General features: G+C 42.1%; 1 protein-coding gene and 1 long non-coding RNA gene across 2 annotated transcripts in view; one reads left to right on the top strand and one right to left on the bottom strand.

Moving 5' to 3' along the window:
- Positions 1 to 3,304: 3,304 nt before the first annotated feature.
- Positions 3,305 to 8,606, bottom strand: LOC120754355 (uncharacterized). The gene is made up of 3 exons (XR_005701397.1): positions 8,298 to 8,606; positions 5,113 to 5,212; positions 3,305 to 3,842 (listed from the first exon to the last, which is right to left on the bottom strand). It is a non-coding gene; the product is annotated as an uncharacterized LOC120754355 (long non-coding RNA).
- A 5,145-nt stretch (positions 8,607 to 13,751) lies between these two features.
- Positions 13,752 to 16,592, top strand: part of LOC120753858 (ras and Rab interactor 3-like) — a 160,450-nt gene continuing 157,609 nt past the window's right edge. The window contains exons 1-2 of the mRNA XM_040066604.2: positions 13,752 to 14,028; positions 16,326 to 16,436. Of these exons, the coding sequence (XP_039922538.1) occupies positions 13,872 to 14,028; positions 16,326 to 16,436 (268 nt within the window). The 5' untranslated portion in view covers positions 13,752 to 13,871. The remainder of the gene's footprint in view (positions 14,029 to 16,325; positions 16,437 to 16,592) is intronic.

The raw sequence follows: 16,592 nt of genomic DNA, 5'->3' as shown, positions 1-16,592 counted from the left end.
TTTCTCCATTTAATTTTGCCAGGATTATATGACTTTCTGTCCCTACTGTGTAAGCTCTGTGGCAGTTGTTCTGGTCCCTTTGTAGCTAAGCTTGTCTCAACATGATTTCTGTTTCTTTGTTTCTGAAATATTACCTTTATTAAACTTTAGCTTTCTTAGATAATGTATGAAACAAGCATTGCAGAGGTGCAAAGGGAAACCCATTGTATAAACTAGCGGTATCTTCTTATGAAGATATGAAAAAAAACTTTATCTGGGAACTCCTCAGATATACAAAGAGAACAAAACTCTGCAGTTTCTCTCCATGCAGAGTCTACTGGTTTTGCTGGGGTTTCTCAAAATAAAAAATCAAATTTCAATACTGGGTTATTACCCAGAAATATGTTTCCAGGGCTCTACGTAAAGGTTTTCCTTAATTTCTACTCCCCTGAAATAGTCTTTCAAGCCTAAAAAATGCTCTGGGAGTGCTTAGTGAGGCATATTATCTTTGATCTTTTCTGTTGCCCTGCATACAATTTTGTCTAATCAGATGGTGATTGCAGAAGCCTGGATCCATCACAGCTGTTAACATCAACTGAGGTTTGCAGAGTCCATCCTTTCATCTCTCTTAGCTTGTCCTGAGACAGCAGTTTCCAAATTGATCCAAAGCAGCTATTGCTGGAATGACTATAAGGAATAGTTGAATAATGATGATTGGGCAGAATTCATTTATTATTCTTATTATTTTCTGCATGGTCATCTCTTTTCTATGTCTCACTATGGTGTAAGGAAAAGATCTGATTCCAAATTAAATATATATATATATTTGCATTGATTTCCCTACGTTTTTATTTAGGTTCTGTAGCCCGTTTTAGTCATAACCTTGTTAGGGTCCTGATCAAAACAATTAATGCATTATACGATACAAAAACAGTTTAAATGCTGAGAGCTGTAATTGTTGGCTAACTGACAAGACACTCCTCAGCTTTCATGTTCTTCAAAAATTTTTTACTGTAGGGCTGGGAACCATTCAAAGTTTCAGTGTTTTGCTGTTAATGAGAGATTTGATGACTTTATGGTTGTGTGTACACATAATGGTATGGGCTGAAGAAAATCATCAGGCTTGTTAGGGACTAAGTCCCATCTGTCTTCTGCAGCACATAGCTCTCATTCTTTATTTGTCTTTTGTAGGAAAGTGTTTTAATTCCTACAGGAATTCCTACTGTGAAATCACATTTGGAGAAATAGAGAAACTGATACTGATGCAGAGATTAATACATCTGCCTTGAGGCTATTTTTTGTTTTTCTTTTTTTTTAGCACAACTGTCCTAGCCCAGCAAAAGGAAATAAGATGATAGAAAAGGTAAAATGGTTTCTTCATACTTTCTTTTTCATAAACAAACAAAAGGTATTGAAGGATCAAACTGCTCCAAGTATCAGCATTTAAACTCGTCGCCAGCTATCTGGCATTAAAAACAAGTCTTCTTGTTGAGACTCAATTTCTTCAACCTTGTTTTGCAACCTCCAGTACTAATTGGTGCTCAGGATACATGGTGGACTATCTGGCTTCTATATTTGTTTTCATCAGCAAAGCCTCTCTCTATCTTCAATAAATTATTTAGTCCTTTGTGTGTATGGATTCTTGCTAAGTCTCTACATCCACACACTCATACATATATAAAATATTTTACTCATTTTTCTTAATGGAGTTACAGTGATCTATTGAGACATGACACTGTGTGCATGTTGTAAATAATTCAAGAGTGAAAGAAGCTGCCTGAGCCTTCAGAATAAATATTGCACATCACCTAAAATCAGACAGACATTTGATTTCACTTCTTTAACATTCCTTAGGTAGCAAAAGTGATATGACTGAGAAGTTTGAAGGTACTGATGAGCTAGATCTAAAACATTTTCTCTCCCTCCCTCAAAGTATGCTTCTCAATGAAGTCTGAGATTGTAAAATATTTTACTTGCTAAATAGCATTCAATTTTCAAAAGTGTGATGATGTCTTTGTACCTTTGAGTTCAACAGAGAAATCATGAGTATTCATTCTAGCCAGATATTTTATCAAGGCAAGGAAAAAATTTTCAGTGTTTTGGATTCTGTTGCAATGATTTCTAGTTGAGGCTTTTTCAACAGTCTGTAAGTAAGAAAAATAGCAGTTAGGATGCTTACCTGTTGTAAGTTAGCATCTGAAAATCACTGGTAAGCGTGCAAATGCTCAGTGTCTGTTGGTCACAGGTGATCCCCTCCACAAAGCTCTGAGTCAGGGGCGCTGTCTCAGGGACAGCAAAATGGTTTGGATTTCCTGTAACTCTACGCACATGAATTAGTTCACCTGCCTGTTCAATTGTGGAAGACGTATCAGAGCCTGAGCATGATTTTTGTTTTGTGTGTGTGACTTAAGTGTGTGTGTGTATATATATATATATATATATATATATATATATATATATATATATATTTTTTTTTTTTTTTTTTTTTTTTTTTTTTTTTTTTTTTTTTCCTTCTGGATGACTGGCTTGCTCAGAGTTTTGACAACAAGCTGGAAGAGTTTTTCCCCTTAGGACTTAGTCCAGGGTCCATCACTAGGGAAAGAGTGGTGTTTGTGCTTATTAGCTTCCTAACCACCACAAACCGCGCAGCAGCGCAAATCCCAAAAGCTGGGCTTTGCTGCATTCCCACCCCAGACAAGCAGCATTACAGGATGTCTGCCACAGCAGCTCACACAGCCATGGCACATGGCAGAGTAGGCTGTGCCAGGCACAGAGCAAAAGGAAAGCGGGAAGCAGCTTGGCTCTTGAAGCTTCTGATCTCTTCTGTGAGGACAAAAACAACTAAAACAAAGCTGTGCCCTTTTACTTGGTTGTCTTGGCTAAGCCTCTGGAGATTTTGTGGGTTTGCTCTGCATATAATTAAAAAAAATATTAATTAGGGTTAATTTAAAAACTGAAAACAAATTTTCAGGCTAGTTAAATCTTCCAGAATTCTTGCCTTTTTTAAAGAAATAATTTATTAGAATTTGGAAGGCTGACATAGGAAACAGTTCAGTTACAAAATAGCTTGCTATGAAACATTCACCTCAATGATCGGATTTATTTCCATCTTATCAACCATCTTGATGGCTTGGGCAGGAAAATTACAATAGATTTCCAACAGCAAGAACAAAATATTGCATAAAATACGGCCCCACCTCTCTTTTCTTTTTCACAGTCAATGCCAACAACATAACCAATTCTGTGAGACTCCATCAGTCCCAAGGTTAAATTCAGCTTTTTAAAATGATTGTGAAAGGGACAGCAGATAACTTTTCTCCAGATAAACATTTGTTTAGCTGTATTTTTATGCTATTATTGAAGATGTGTGTGCATAGAAAACATTGTATAATTTATTCTTCTGAAAAGCTGTGTTGCGAATATATTTTACGATGATCATTACAACCTGTCTGATGCCATGGTGCTCTGCCAGCCAGTTGTGAATTGGCCTGGCTGTTTGCTTCCATGTGCCTCCAAGCCAGCTGGGTATGGGTAGGATCTGTTCCTCGGGATTTGCTGGAAGCAGGGTCTTGCCAGTGCTCCAAGCCTCAGTAGACCTGTTCCCTCATGATCCACTCCTGGCTGACTGAAGTTCTGGGCTATGTGGAGATCTCATTTACCATCTGTGCGACCCTCCAGGCGAAAGGCGCTCTCAGTACTGCATGGTCAAATCAGTGTTTCAGGCTTGTAGGATCTGCTCTGCCCTCCTTCACCCCAAAATTTTCCTAATGTGCGGTGGCCAATGTTTACCTGAACAGAAAATATACTGACGAGTCTCTGAGCAAGAAGCTCCGCCATTAACACTTCCATCTCCTTGTGGATCCCTGTGAAGGAGAAGAACATTGTTTCAAGGAGAAGGACTTTGGAGGAACTGAAAGTCAGTAAAAGCCTCAGTCGGTCCCAGGCAACAGCAAAGGCGACAAAGGCACACTCTGGCACCTTTCCTGGGGAAGGCAGCTCTGGAGTGCATCCCTTAGGCCACCATGGGCACCAACATGCACGTGCTCAGTGTGCAAGTCAAACCAGAGCTGGTGGTTTGCTAGAGGTGTATCCCACTCTACATTCTACAATTATAAATTTTTCTAGTGGCCACTGATGGTAGGAATGATTCTTCTTTTAATCATCAAGACAATTTCTAGCACTAGACATCTCCCAGGACACTTCCTTTGCTCACAAGTGAAAATATATCTTAAACATGGTTTAAAAGCTTATAAAGAGCAAATAAAACTCAAGTCTCCAACGCTTTGTTTCTGAACCTGTTCTGAACAAAAAAATTATGGAATATTTAAACGTATTAAGTGCTTCTGTGGTCAATTTGCTGATGCCAGAAGTGAATATGATATTCATTAAAAAGGTTTATTTGAGCTTTCTTGCCCAGAACAGAGTTGAAACATTGGATTTTCCTTTGTAACCTTCATGACAGGCAACACATAGTTCTGTAAAGCCAAGGGTGAGTAAAGTTGCAGGGAAAGGTTTTATGATGTGAGCACAGGCAAAAGCCATGGGTTGTTCCTTCCCATGCTTGAGAGAGGTAATTATGGTATTTCAGGATACACAGTGACAGATGGACAAAGGTATGCTTTCATATTTATCCACAAGTATAATTTAATACCCACTTCTGAGCAGAATTGCTCTCTGCATTCATTTGCATAATTGGAAGGGGCTTGACACATCTAGCTGCATTTTCACTTCCAGTAACGCTAATCTTCTTTTTCCTGTGGTCTGATTAAACTTTGCAAATGTCTTGTATCACAACCCTCCAATGCTCACACTGCTGTCAGGAGGGAGTTTTGAATTGTTTGAGGGAGCTGGTGTTGCTGACCCTTGACAAAACCATTTCAATTGCCTGACCTTGCAGATTAAGGTCATCTCCAAAGGGTGGTACTATCTCTTGCATTAGAAAGGACTTCAGCTACTGAAAAGTTTGTATGGGGAAGTTTTGTTTTCTTGTCACATGCAAAAAGGTGAACTGTTCTCACTTAGAAGAAAGCAATAAAGACAAACAGATGCTCAGCAACAGCCCAATTAATTATCCATTTTATAATTTCGAGTTACCCCAAAGCATGTCTCCGGTGTTACTGACAGATGACTTACTTTTATGTTTAGCTGCTTCCTCACTCCATTGTTTCCATGGTAACACCTCTGAAACATTGCTTCTTTCTGAGGAGATGAAACGCTAAAGTGGCTGGAATATCTGAGTGTTTAAATATTAAATGAAAACAACAGAAAAATGGTGGAATGAGTCAGACATTACAGGCAGGTGACACCCACAATATCTGACAGAAAATTGGTCTGTGGGGTAGTGCTACCTTTACTGTTCTCCTGCTACAAGCTGAAAACAGCAGCCAGCTCTTAGGAGTTGTCCTGAACCTGGGCTATCCTGATGTTCAGAGGCAGCTGAGCACACTTATGACCAAGCCTGGCTAAAAGATCCTGTTGCTAAACTCTGCAAGGAGTTAGGAACAGCAAAAATTTACTGGAGTGCTGTATTTATTATTTTCCAGTGATAAACATTTCTCGTTAAAATTGGCAATAGCCACAAATTTTCTTGGTATTTTGCTGTAAAATCTGTTAGGAAGCTAACATGGAAATACTGTAAAACACATTCCTGCCAACGTTTGAAAATACACCACTGTGTCTTTTCACCAATGGTAACAAACATCCGTTGTCTGGGTTTGGAGGGGGCCATGCTGCAGATACAGCCATTTATGTAAACTTAAAGGGAACTTCTGTGGAAGATTCTTAATGTGCTGCAGCTACAGTGATGTCTCTCTCCTGCTACACCAGCCCTTTTCAAATTCACAGTACAAGACTTGATCTTCAAAGCAGACGTAGTGGTGCTCATTTCCCCAGTCTATTTTGTTTCACTCACCCTTCTGATCCACTTAGATTCAGGTTCCCTCTGCCTGCTCCCACCGGTGACTGTTCCCAGCCCACTGGCTTAGATCTCCTGTTCTTGCGTACCAAAGCTCTCCATTCCTTCCCTTGAATGCCTCCTTAGACAAAAACCTTTCTCCTTCCTGTTCTGAACCTGAATTTCAAACCAGCCTTCTCAGTTCTCGCCTCTTGTCTGAACATAATGGGGAGCAAATTAACCCCCATTTCTTATCTTTTCCACGTGAGACAACATGAAACAGCAATGAAATATATGCCCTGGATTCCTCATACAAAACACTCCATTGAGCACTATTCCCACTCACTTGATTTCTCTGCCATTCCCTCTAGACTAACATTTAAATGATTTTAAACACTGAATTTATCTTCCTAGGACAAGGTTGTTTTCTTCCTACTGCCTATAAAAGAACCTGATTTCTACTAAATTTGCAGAAATAAATGGTAATAATATTCTTTCCCTTCTCTGATTGACAGTCACAATTCCTTTTTGCTTTAACATTAGAGGTTTTCAATAGAATAAACTTTTGTTTTTGAAAATCTGTGGTCATATGAGGAGGAAAATTCCCAGAACTACCCAAGCTCTGCTCACTAGCAGTGTTAAAAAAAGATGCCAGCCAAAGTAGGAGGTGTCAATTTTCTTAACATTTTTCACCATAATTTTATTTTAAAAGCTTTGATAGGCAGTCAAACAGAAATTTCAGTATAAAAATGGTTATTAAGTTTCAGAACAAGCCCACTCAACATTAGGGAGAGTTGGTGTTGCCTTAGGAAAAGGGAATTAATAAGATGACCTTTCAAGGTTCCTTCAAGCATGTGTTCTACAAGTCACTGAATAAAGACAGTTCTCACCTTTCCAATATTGTTGTTTCAAGGACATCAGTCGCCAGGACCCATGTTCCTGCTCTTGTATATACAGTGTTTGGGGTTGCAGTTGTTTTTTCCATAGTCACTAAGGATGAATACTTGCTCTTTTTCTAATCTAATGAGGGAAAGGAGCTGCCCTGTTGATCCTCTCCCAGCTACCTCAACAGGAATTTCACTGGACCTCTTTGGCCTTCAGGCTTTCAAGCACTGACACCACCTGAGTTGGTTTTTTTTGGTGAGAGAATTCTCCAAATACACAGGAAGCTTCCTCCTGTGTATTCATAAGATCATAGCAGCCTGTGTTTTGGGCTAATAACACAAAGCTGTTGAAAAATTTTCTCACTGTAAGGGATCAATTTTTGCTTAGTTAATAATCCTTCTCAATGTGAAGGACTAGCAAAGGGTTTGGGAAAGAATTTCCAGTAGGTATGAAAGCTGAAAAAAAGTGTGGTTGACCGATGTGTGTGAAGATGTCTCCTCAGTAGCTGTTTTGAGTTTCACTTATTTCAGACATATAAAACTTTCCAGAAAGGAAAAAAAAAAAATTGAGAGCAGTTTATGGAGCTGAATTTAGTTCTTTTATCTGGGAGTGGAATGAGATTATGAACAGCAAACCAGTGTGTTGTATACTGATGGAAAAAAAGTGCTGTGATTAGCCCCAGTCCCTTGTGTTTAGCATGATGTCAGCTAACCTCATTCCTCAGTTAAGGGTAAAGCACAGTCAAACTTCCCCAGTCCTCTGGGAGTAGGGCTTAAAATCAATAGTAAGCTTGAACCTATGTGTAGATTTGAAGAGGAGAAAAAAATTCTGTTTATGGAGAGAGGAAGAAACAAAAAATTTGCACTGGGCCTAGAAAATCAAGAAGTGGGGAACAAATCATGTAGCAAACAGAGGAAAAGCACAAGGGAAGCAGAGAAATAGGCAGAAGAGAAAGTGGTTGTGAGAACAGAGAGGAATAGAAAACGAGTGGCAAAATGAAAACATAGTAAAGTTGACACTGGAATTCACTGGAGACAGCAAACTTGGGACACTGAGAAAGACAGTATGTGTGTGGAGAGCATGTGCTGTGTAACAGCCCCTGCAATTAAACCCGTTTCAGTATGGCTTTATGCACGTGCATGAGTTCTTCAAATCTGGCAAGGATTTAATCAGATGCCTATACCCCTGAGAAATCTAGAGGGCTTTAAACATAGATGCTGTGATGAATTTGGAGGGCTTAGATATATTGATTTAAGGGTGCAAATATTGAGGTTTTTCTAACAAAATCCCCTTTTTAGTTAGATGTTGATTGAAACCTTATGAGCAGAAGGACATACTGAACACCACTGATATGCATGTCTCTCCTTCTGTCTTGCAAGAAGACATTTTGGTGGGCTTGAAGAAATGAATAGAGCCAATGTACCTAAACTAAAATTTGTTAACAGCACATGTGGGAGATAAAGAGTCAACGGATCTTATTTTCTTGTACTTTAAAGATCACATCAAGTGTATAGATCTGGTTAGTACCATTTGTACTTACTGTATGGCAGGAAGATTATATGCCTCAGCTTGACCTCCTTCCTGTGCATATGAGAGGTTGCTCATGGCATGAAGGATCTGAGAAACTCTTGCTTGTAGCATCTCTGCATACCATTGTTAAACCCCCAAGTGGAGTCTTGGTCAGTGTGTGGGTCCTAGCAGTGTTGAATGTGTGGTGTAACCACAGATGCTCATCAGAAATATGAAGTAGCATTGCCGAAGATTATTAAAGAGAAAACAGCAGTAAGAAAACTGCATGACATAAAACACAAGGGAGGACTTGGGTAAGAGAAAGGAAAATTTGGTTCCATGTTACAATATGAGACTGACTTCTTCATAGCATTTAAATTTCGGCTTACAGTTCAGTTATTTACAGCCTTGAAAGCAAAACAAAGGTTTGGGTTAAACTATAGAAATAACTCTCTTTTAAGGAATACTTCTGCCTTTTAAGAATGCAAAAGTACTGTATGATAACACAAGTGGCAACTCCACTAGAACTGTGCAATAAAAATCTGAGCATGCATAGAAAGACATGGAGGATCTTAGCACAAGGATGAGTCCTGAGTACTACAGCTGGAGCTTTTCTGTAATACAGTGGTTCCAGTTCTGGGTTTACCCAACAGAGGCTCTGGCTGAACCCACAGTGCTGACGCCAACAACGGATCTGCTTTCTAAATTTCAAGTATGGTTCAGTAAAGCAGCTTTCACCAGTGCGTAAAGAACCATCTGGGTATATATATACACCTAAGGAGGTAGGGTGCCTGGAGTTACAGTTCAGCATTTAAAAATTGATGTGCTTTCTACAAGCTTGTATTGTCAAGTCATATTTGTGTGCCCTCCTTTGCCAGGGATTAGGTCCTAAATAAACACAGGATTGCTTCTTCCTTGACAGTCAGGTGATTTGTACAGTGCCAAGCTAAGGTTCTCTCTATGGTTCCCTTATGCAAACCACCTGGGCCAATTAGCAAAGGCAGACTCTTTTATCACCAATGCCTTTCCTCTCAATTAAATTTTTATGGCTTATGGGAGATTTTTGGGTTCATTTTAAAGGACCATTGTTGGATTTTCTTTGATATTATCTCTTGACCATGCTGGGTTGATACTGGGATGTCAGTTGTATCAGTCAGAAAAGTCAGACTTGAAAAGGTTCCTAAGTTGGTTGGGTACCTACCTGTCACAAACAATTACCTTCTAATCATCCAGAGCTTCCCAGCTCTTTTGTGCTGGAACAGCCTTCATGGCCAAATAACAGGGCCTAAGCTTCCAGTAACCATTCAATGCTGCTCCTTTTTCTGCTCCTTTTCGGGGGTACCGTAGAAAATTAATCCAAACATACTTCTTCAACTCCCAAGAGCATCAATATTTTCTTCTCAGATGAGCTGCTTTCATGGATCTCCTGTGAGACACTTCCCTAATTTAAAGCCTTTTGGCTGTTTCTCAGTTCAAGATACTAATTGTGCTTGAGATGAAAAACAAGCACATTTGGCAGTGCCAGATGAAACTAACATTAGTAAGTACTTCTAGTGAGACATTTTGTCGTGGGACATACACAGAAGTTAAATTATCACAATGATAAACACAGCAATAAGAAGTAAGATTTGTTTCTTGTGTTTGGCTTAAAGACAAGTGCTATTTAATATTTTCTTCCTCTACACTTTGTTTTAATGTTATTTCTCAAATACCTTTAATTTTCAAAATATAATTCTTTCAGCAAATCTAGACCTAGTCTGGAAAACATTTTGTTCTGATTATACTGGAAACAGAACATCTGAGGTATCACCAAACCACTCACTGTGAAAGCATCACTCAGAAAACCATGAGCGTCTTACTCCTTTTTTTTTTTTTTTTTTTTTTTTTTTTTTTTTTTTTTTTTTTTTTTTTTGGTGAGACTATTAATGGAAGGCTTCACTGAATTTATATACAGTTGTTCTTCTTGCAGTAAGAGATAGCAATAATTTAAGATTTAAAAAATAAATGTAAATTTCTCTAATGTCACCTTATGCAGAAAGCATTTGCTTCTTTTTTGCCCCCAACACTGTATCACTGTATGCTCATACTCAGCATGGATGTCTTAAATCAGATGAAAGTGTTGGGACATCATTCCAGTAACAACCTCCATGTGAATGGCTCAAATGTACTCAAATAGACCCTCCTGGTGAGAGCTGAATTCTGCAGCACACCTTTTCCCTTTGAGATACCCTACACAAAGAGTTACATGACACATTTTAAACCCTCAGCACAACGAAAGCAATTCAGAATTCTGTTCTGAAAGTTTAGTATTCAAGAACAATTTTGAGACTGCCCTGTGATCACCAGACTGATTAAAAATGCTAATCAGAAGCTTGTACGATTAGGAGATTAGTACTGTCTGAACTTTGATCTGCTTCATTTGTGTACACAGGAAAAGGGAGATACACACACACCATCATGCTGAGAACTGCTTTCATGGGTAGCAGATTTCTCCTCTGTAAAGGATTCATACTTGCATTTTTCACTGTGTTGGTTCTTGTTTCTTGCTTTCAGTGGTTCACAGGGAAGGCCTCAGGGTTTCCATAGTCACTAACTGTTAACTCTAAACCAGATAACTTCATAAGAGCCAAAAAAGGGAAGAAACCTCAGTGTCAGAACAGACAATATTATAATTGCATTCCTGTTACTAACCATGTGCTTTGGTTTGATCCATGTGATGTTCATAGGATCTGACAGAATTAATTAAAATCCGTCACATGTGAAACTCAGGACAATGGTTCATGTCCATGGTCTTTGTGTAAACAACACATTGACACAAATATGAAATATCTGTGAATGACAGCCTCAGCTCCAGATAAATTTACCTCAGTTGTGGCAAACTTGTCATTGCATGTCTTAATATCAGTACCTCTTAGATCAGGAGTGCCATGGCTTTGAAAATGTCTTCAGTGTAAAGAGTAAATAAGTGAAAAAACCGTAAACATAAAAATCACAAGCAACCTTCATCAGTTGTGGGAAGAGACCCAACCATCAGAACAGCTTCTTTGAAGCCCTAATAAGTGAAGAATAGTCAGGCATTGGAACAAGCTGCCCTGGGAAGTGATGGAATCAAAAACCCTGGAAGTGTTAAAAAAATGTGTAGATGTGGCATTTGAGTACATTTGTCATTGCTGGGTTGAAACTGATGATCTTACAGGCTTTTTACAACCTTAATGATTCTATTATTCTAAGCAGATTATAAACTTATTTTACTGAAAAACCCAACAAATCTCTGCAATCCCTTCCAGTGTCACCATCCTTCTATTGCTAGATAAAATCTTCATACAGAAAACTACAGTCTTGTCAGCACTGCAACTCTCATTAAATACACAAAAAGAGGATGGCAGACTAATATTTGCATTGCCACTTTGAGTGGATGGGAAGGCTTTAGCCCCAGAAAAGAGGTGATGGAAAGCCACGTGGAGAACTAGCTCCCATCTATTAAGACAGCTGACAGGGTATAAAGTGGCATCTCTACTGAGCTGACCAACCAACACTTTCACTGGACCTTAAGGGTCTTCAGTGAAAAACCAATTCCACTATAAATAAAGGTGCCAATCTAAAGACCTTCTGTTGAGTTTATCCAGCTTCCATTGCCTCTGTGTCTAATTAACCTGTAAATTCTTTTGGTCAGGGAGAGTTTTCACTGTTCTGGGTTCAACTTTGAGATTTCCTACCTGGCCTATGGAGAGAAATCAAGAGACATAACTTGATTTGTAATCTTCTCTATTATCTTTTTTTGTAGTAGGCAAGAGCACTCACAGTTACTTTTCCTCTCTCAGCAGCTATAAAGGGAATGAAATACAGGAGACTGGAGCATGTCTCAGTGCCATTCTTCTGACATGCAGTTGTTTTCCTGCTTTAATGTAAATCAGAAAGTCAAAAGCCCACCAGAGCCTAGGTGCCCGTGGAGCTTGGACAGTTAAGACACACCAGTTCCTGTAGCTATGTGCATGCAAAGAAACAACAACATTAACACCACTGTTCCTCTTTGGTTCTCCAGCTTGAGTAATGTCTTTTGCACTTGAGACAACTGGCAGTCTTCAGCATGAATTCAGAGCAATTTCACATGCAGCGTGTACCAGAGCATCCCGAGCATTGTGCTTCTGCATCTTACTATAGGGGATAGAATCTGCATCTTACTATATTGCATAGAATTCACAGGCAAAACTAGAAAAACACGTTTGAACGATGGGGAAACAGAGGATTGGTGATATTTTATTTGTGATTATTTGTTTATGTAGGCTATTTGTATTATAATAGTGAAACCATGACAAACAACGCCAGATACGTGCTCTGAAGAACATAGACAATGATCCAGAGGGAATCACCTCAAAGGCTTTCTGTCGTAAACCTAATGCTGTATCGAAGAGGAGATCAGATGAATTAATCTCGTTTCATCTACATGTGCTTCCTCATGCTTTTCTGGGAGGAATACAGAACCTATGCATGTGCTGTAGGAGGAAGTTCCCACCACTCGTTGGCTAACAGTAACCACTTAATTAATGTAAATATAAAATTTTAGTTAAAAAAAAAGAAAGGAAATCGTGATGGCACAGCCTGGAACTAACCACCATTTCACAAAATGGGTCATTAATTTGTCATCCAAAACACTACGCGCTCGTTGCAGCGCAAACTGCGCGCAGAAGCGCCATTCTCCCCATCTTGAAACGCATCTCCTGAGACAGGTGGAAGAGCCCCGAGCCCCCGGTGCTCCCCGTCAGCCCCGGGGCGCTGCTGGCGTTCCGGCGCGCTGCATCCCCTCAGGCGACCCGGCCCCGGCCCCGGCCCCGGCCCCGGCCCCGGCCCGCACCTCTGCACGGCGGCACCTACCGCTGCCCGCTGCCCTCCGCGCAGGGACGCCAAGCGCGACACGGAGAGCGGGGCATTCCTGCACGGCGGTTTAGGGGAAAGGATTAATTTCGCCAGTTAATTCCTTCCCCCCGGCCCGGCGGTGGGGGAGGGCACATGCGCGTTGCCATGGGTGCCGGAGGAGCACCCAGAAAGTTGCGGGAGAGGGGCGGGGAGAACGGGCCGAGCCGCCCGCCGGGGCTGAGTGCCCGCCCGGCGCCGCGCTGAGAGCCCGCGGGCAGCCGCTCTTACCGCGGCGGCTGAGTCGCCCACCTGCCGCCTGCGGCTGGCGGCGGCGGGGGGCAGGGAGGAAAGGGATAAACTTCAAAGTTGGCCGGGCGGGCAGGGAGCCGCATGGATGTTTCCTTCCCCCGGCGCTGACTCGCATCCCGCGGCGCGCTGTGGGGCGGCCGCTGCCCGGGGAACGCGGGGCGCCGCCGCGCCGCTTCCTCCGCCGCCGGCCATGGGGCGCGGGGCTCAGCCCGGCCCCTGAGCGCGACGCCTCGCCCCCCCGCTCCGGGCCGCCGCCGCCTCCCCGCCCGCCGCCACCTGCCGCTCCCTCCGCTGCGCCGCTGCCGACCTGAGGCCCTGGGCATCGGCTTCTCTTCGCGCTGCAGCCCGACCGAAATGGAGCCGTCCGCGGGAAGCCGCCGGCAGTGATCCCCGCTTTCCCACCGACCCACTGGCCGCCCCCTCGGCGTCCGCGCTCGCTCCGATGGAGCCGGAGGAGACGCCGATAGCCCCCCCGAAGACCATGCTGCTTCTGCTGAGGAAAGTTCGCAAGAGGCGGGAGATGCTGCTGCAGCAGCTGGGCTTCATCTGCGCCATCCTCTTCTTCGCCTGGTGCATGTCCAGCCTGCTCTCCAGAGTGGGTGAGTGGCAGCGGCGGCGGGACCGGCGGACCCCGGTAGGGCAGCCCCGGGGGCTGCAGCCGCCCCGGGGCTGCCGGGCTTTGGCGGATTTAAGCGGCGGCGGCTGTTCCCGTTTGGGGTCTCCCAGGGGAAATGGCTCGGCGTGCGGGCGACGCGGGGGAGCAGCGCGGGTTCCTCGGGAGAAAGCCCCGCGCCGGGCGGATGCGCGGCCGCAGCCCGGGGAGAGGGGGAAGCTGCGCCGCTGGCGCCGGCTCGTCCGGGGCTCCCCGGCCCCGAGCCCGCCGAGCCTCTCGGGTCGGGAACCGACGGGGCATCACGGGGCAGCTCTGTGCCTGGGAACGGCCCTGAAGGAGTTTGCACCCTGCCGCTGCATCACAGCGGAGTTCTCTCCAGCCGCCTGTGCTCCCCTCTGCAACTTCGGGCTGCCTTTCGTTTTGCCCTTAGGTTATAAGCTAAGCTGTATCAGCTATAGCTGCTTCTTTTCTCAATCTCACACGCACCTCCAACCCCTCTCCCCCCTTTACAGCATAGATTTAACAGAAAATTCTGCATTTCAGGCTAGGAACGGAGCTAATCTTACGTTTTATAGAGAGTATTATAAGAGAGTCTTTTGCATCGTTTGTGCATGTGGTGTATTGGTAAACTGATGCGTTTATAATTAACCATGTCATTCCCTTTTGTTCCTCTGCCTGCTGGCACAGTTTGGGCTGTAAGTGTGAAGCTTCAAGCCCTCATCATCCTGCAATATGCTTCACATCCCTCAAATACCAAGTCTAAGGTTGCTGGGAGAACACTTGGGTCTCTACAAGTAGGGCTGCCAACAGTCCTTGAAGATTTAAGAACAAAATCGACTAAGCACATCACTAAGCATCTAAATTTAATATAAGAAACTCAGATTTCAGCACAATTAGGATGGGTCATCTGCCTAAATTAAAGCTGAAGTTCAAGTGTGTGCTTTAGGGAAGAAAAATCTGCAGGAACTTCTCATAGTTTGTAATGCTCTTGTGCGCAAATTATTGCCTGGCTTGTTTGAGCTGTATCTAGGATGGCAACAAGCCATCCATGTAAGAATTTGGTGTCTTAGACCATATTAGCATATTGCTCATCTTAGAACTTTCAACTTGTTTTTTCAACTTGGAAACAAGTAAGGGGGGTATGAATATGTTTGCATAGCTTGAAGGTTGTTTTTGTTGCAGTTGTTGTTTTCCACAACTTTTTAGGTTTTTAAGAAAAATGTCATGACTAATGAAAGTTTTTAATCTCCTGGTTATCAACTAAATCCCTCATAACCTAATTTTTGATAGTATGCTGCATCAGGTAGGGTTTTTTCCAGCTGGCTAATTTACAGTACGTATTATCCATAAGCACTGACCATCTGTTGTCTATGTTTCTTGCAATTGTGGCTCAGAATATTTTGCTCTGGGAAAACTAACTTCCAAACAAGATATCTTTTTCCAGGAGTCACTAAGAAAACACAGGCATTACGTGATGATAGTATAAACTCTAAAACTGGCCAAGGAAGAATTTTTGTTGTTATTACAATATGTTCATTGAAATGGATAAGATTGAGGTGGAAGTGATTTAATTAATGGGTTCTATTCTTTCTTTGGTTATTATAATTGCATGTGGCACATGGTCTCATAAGACCTCCGGTACTCTATTGAACAAGTTTCATTGAGAATGCTTTTGGAATATGCGTTTTGCCAAAAGCTCCATTGACTTCTAAAAAAGTTCTTGTTTTTTTAAGACTTATGAGAATTCACTGTGGTTTCCATTTCCTTTGATGCGTTATGAATGGTTTGATATTATTAAGCATACCCAGGAGTGAAAAGTTCAGAATAAACTAAAATGTAACTGGAACATATCCATATGCATTTTAATTTTTTTCATGAAAGCAGTAATGTAATATGTGCGAGTACAGATGACTAAATGGAAGTGTGATTTTTGCTCATGTCAGCGTAGCTGGGCAGGTTTCATATATACGAGCTGCAAGTGTTGACTTTCACAGGTACAGGCTTCAGCATTTGCTTGCTGTAGAGTATTTTCCTGCTGTGGGTCACAGCCAAATATTCTGATAGTTCTGATAGATTTGGCGCCTAGTTGGACCCTTTGGAGCTAGAAGCACCCAGCACATGTCTGTTGGTGTGTGCTCCAGTCACACCTTGGATTTTGCCCCGTTTCATTCTGGTGGTCTGTCCATGCTCCTTGTTAGTGGGCACATGTAGTCCAGCTGGGATGATGCAGGAAAAGATTGGTGCTTGGTGCTAGTGGGCATAATGTCTTTTTATTTAATGTAGGCCAAGAATCAGCTGTTCCAGACAGAAGCATTGTATCAGGAATGTGGAGGAATAGAAGATTGATGGCATCACCTAATGGGACACATAAAGAGAAGAACTGTACAGAGCCAGGTAAGATGGGAAAACTTTATGATGTCCTATAAGCTCCTGAGATGTATTGGGTAGTTTTGTCATGACGAAGCTGCAGTGATATGTAAACATCAGTGTTTAACTTTAAAAAACCCCTAACAAACCAGGACTGTTCTGTGTAGAAATAAGGTTTATTGT

This window comes from Hirundo rustica, chromosome 6, assembly GCF_015227805.2.
Source record: "Hirundo rustica isolate bHirRus1 chromosome 6, bHirRus1.pri.v3, whole genome shotgun sequence".
In the NCBI taxonomy this organism is placed as follows: Eukaryota; Metazoa; Chordata; class Aves; order Passeriformes; family Hirundinidae; genus Hirundo; species Hirundo rustica.
This window is presented reverse-complemented; position numbering and strand designations above follow the sequence as displayed.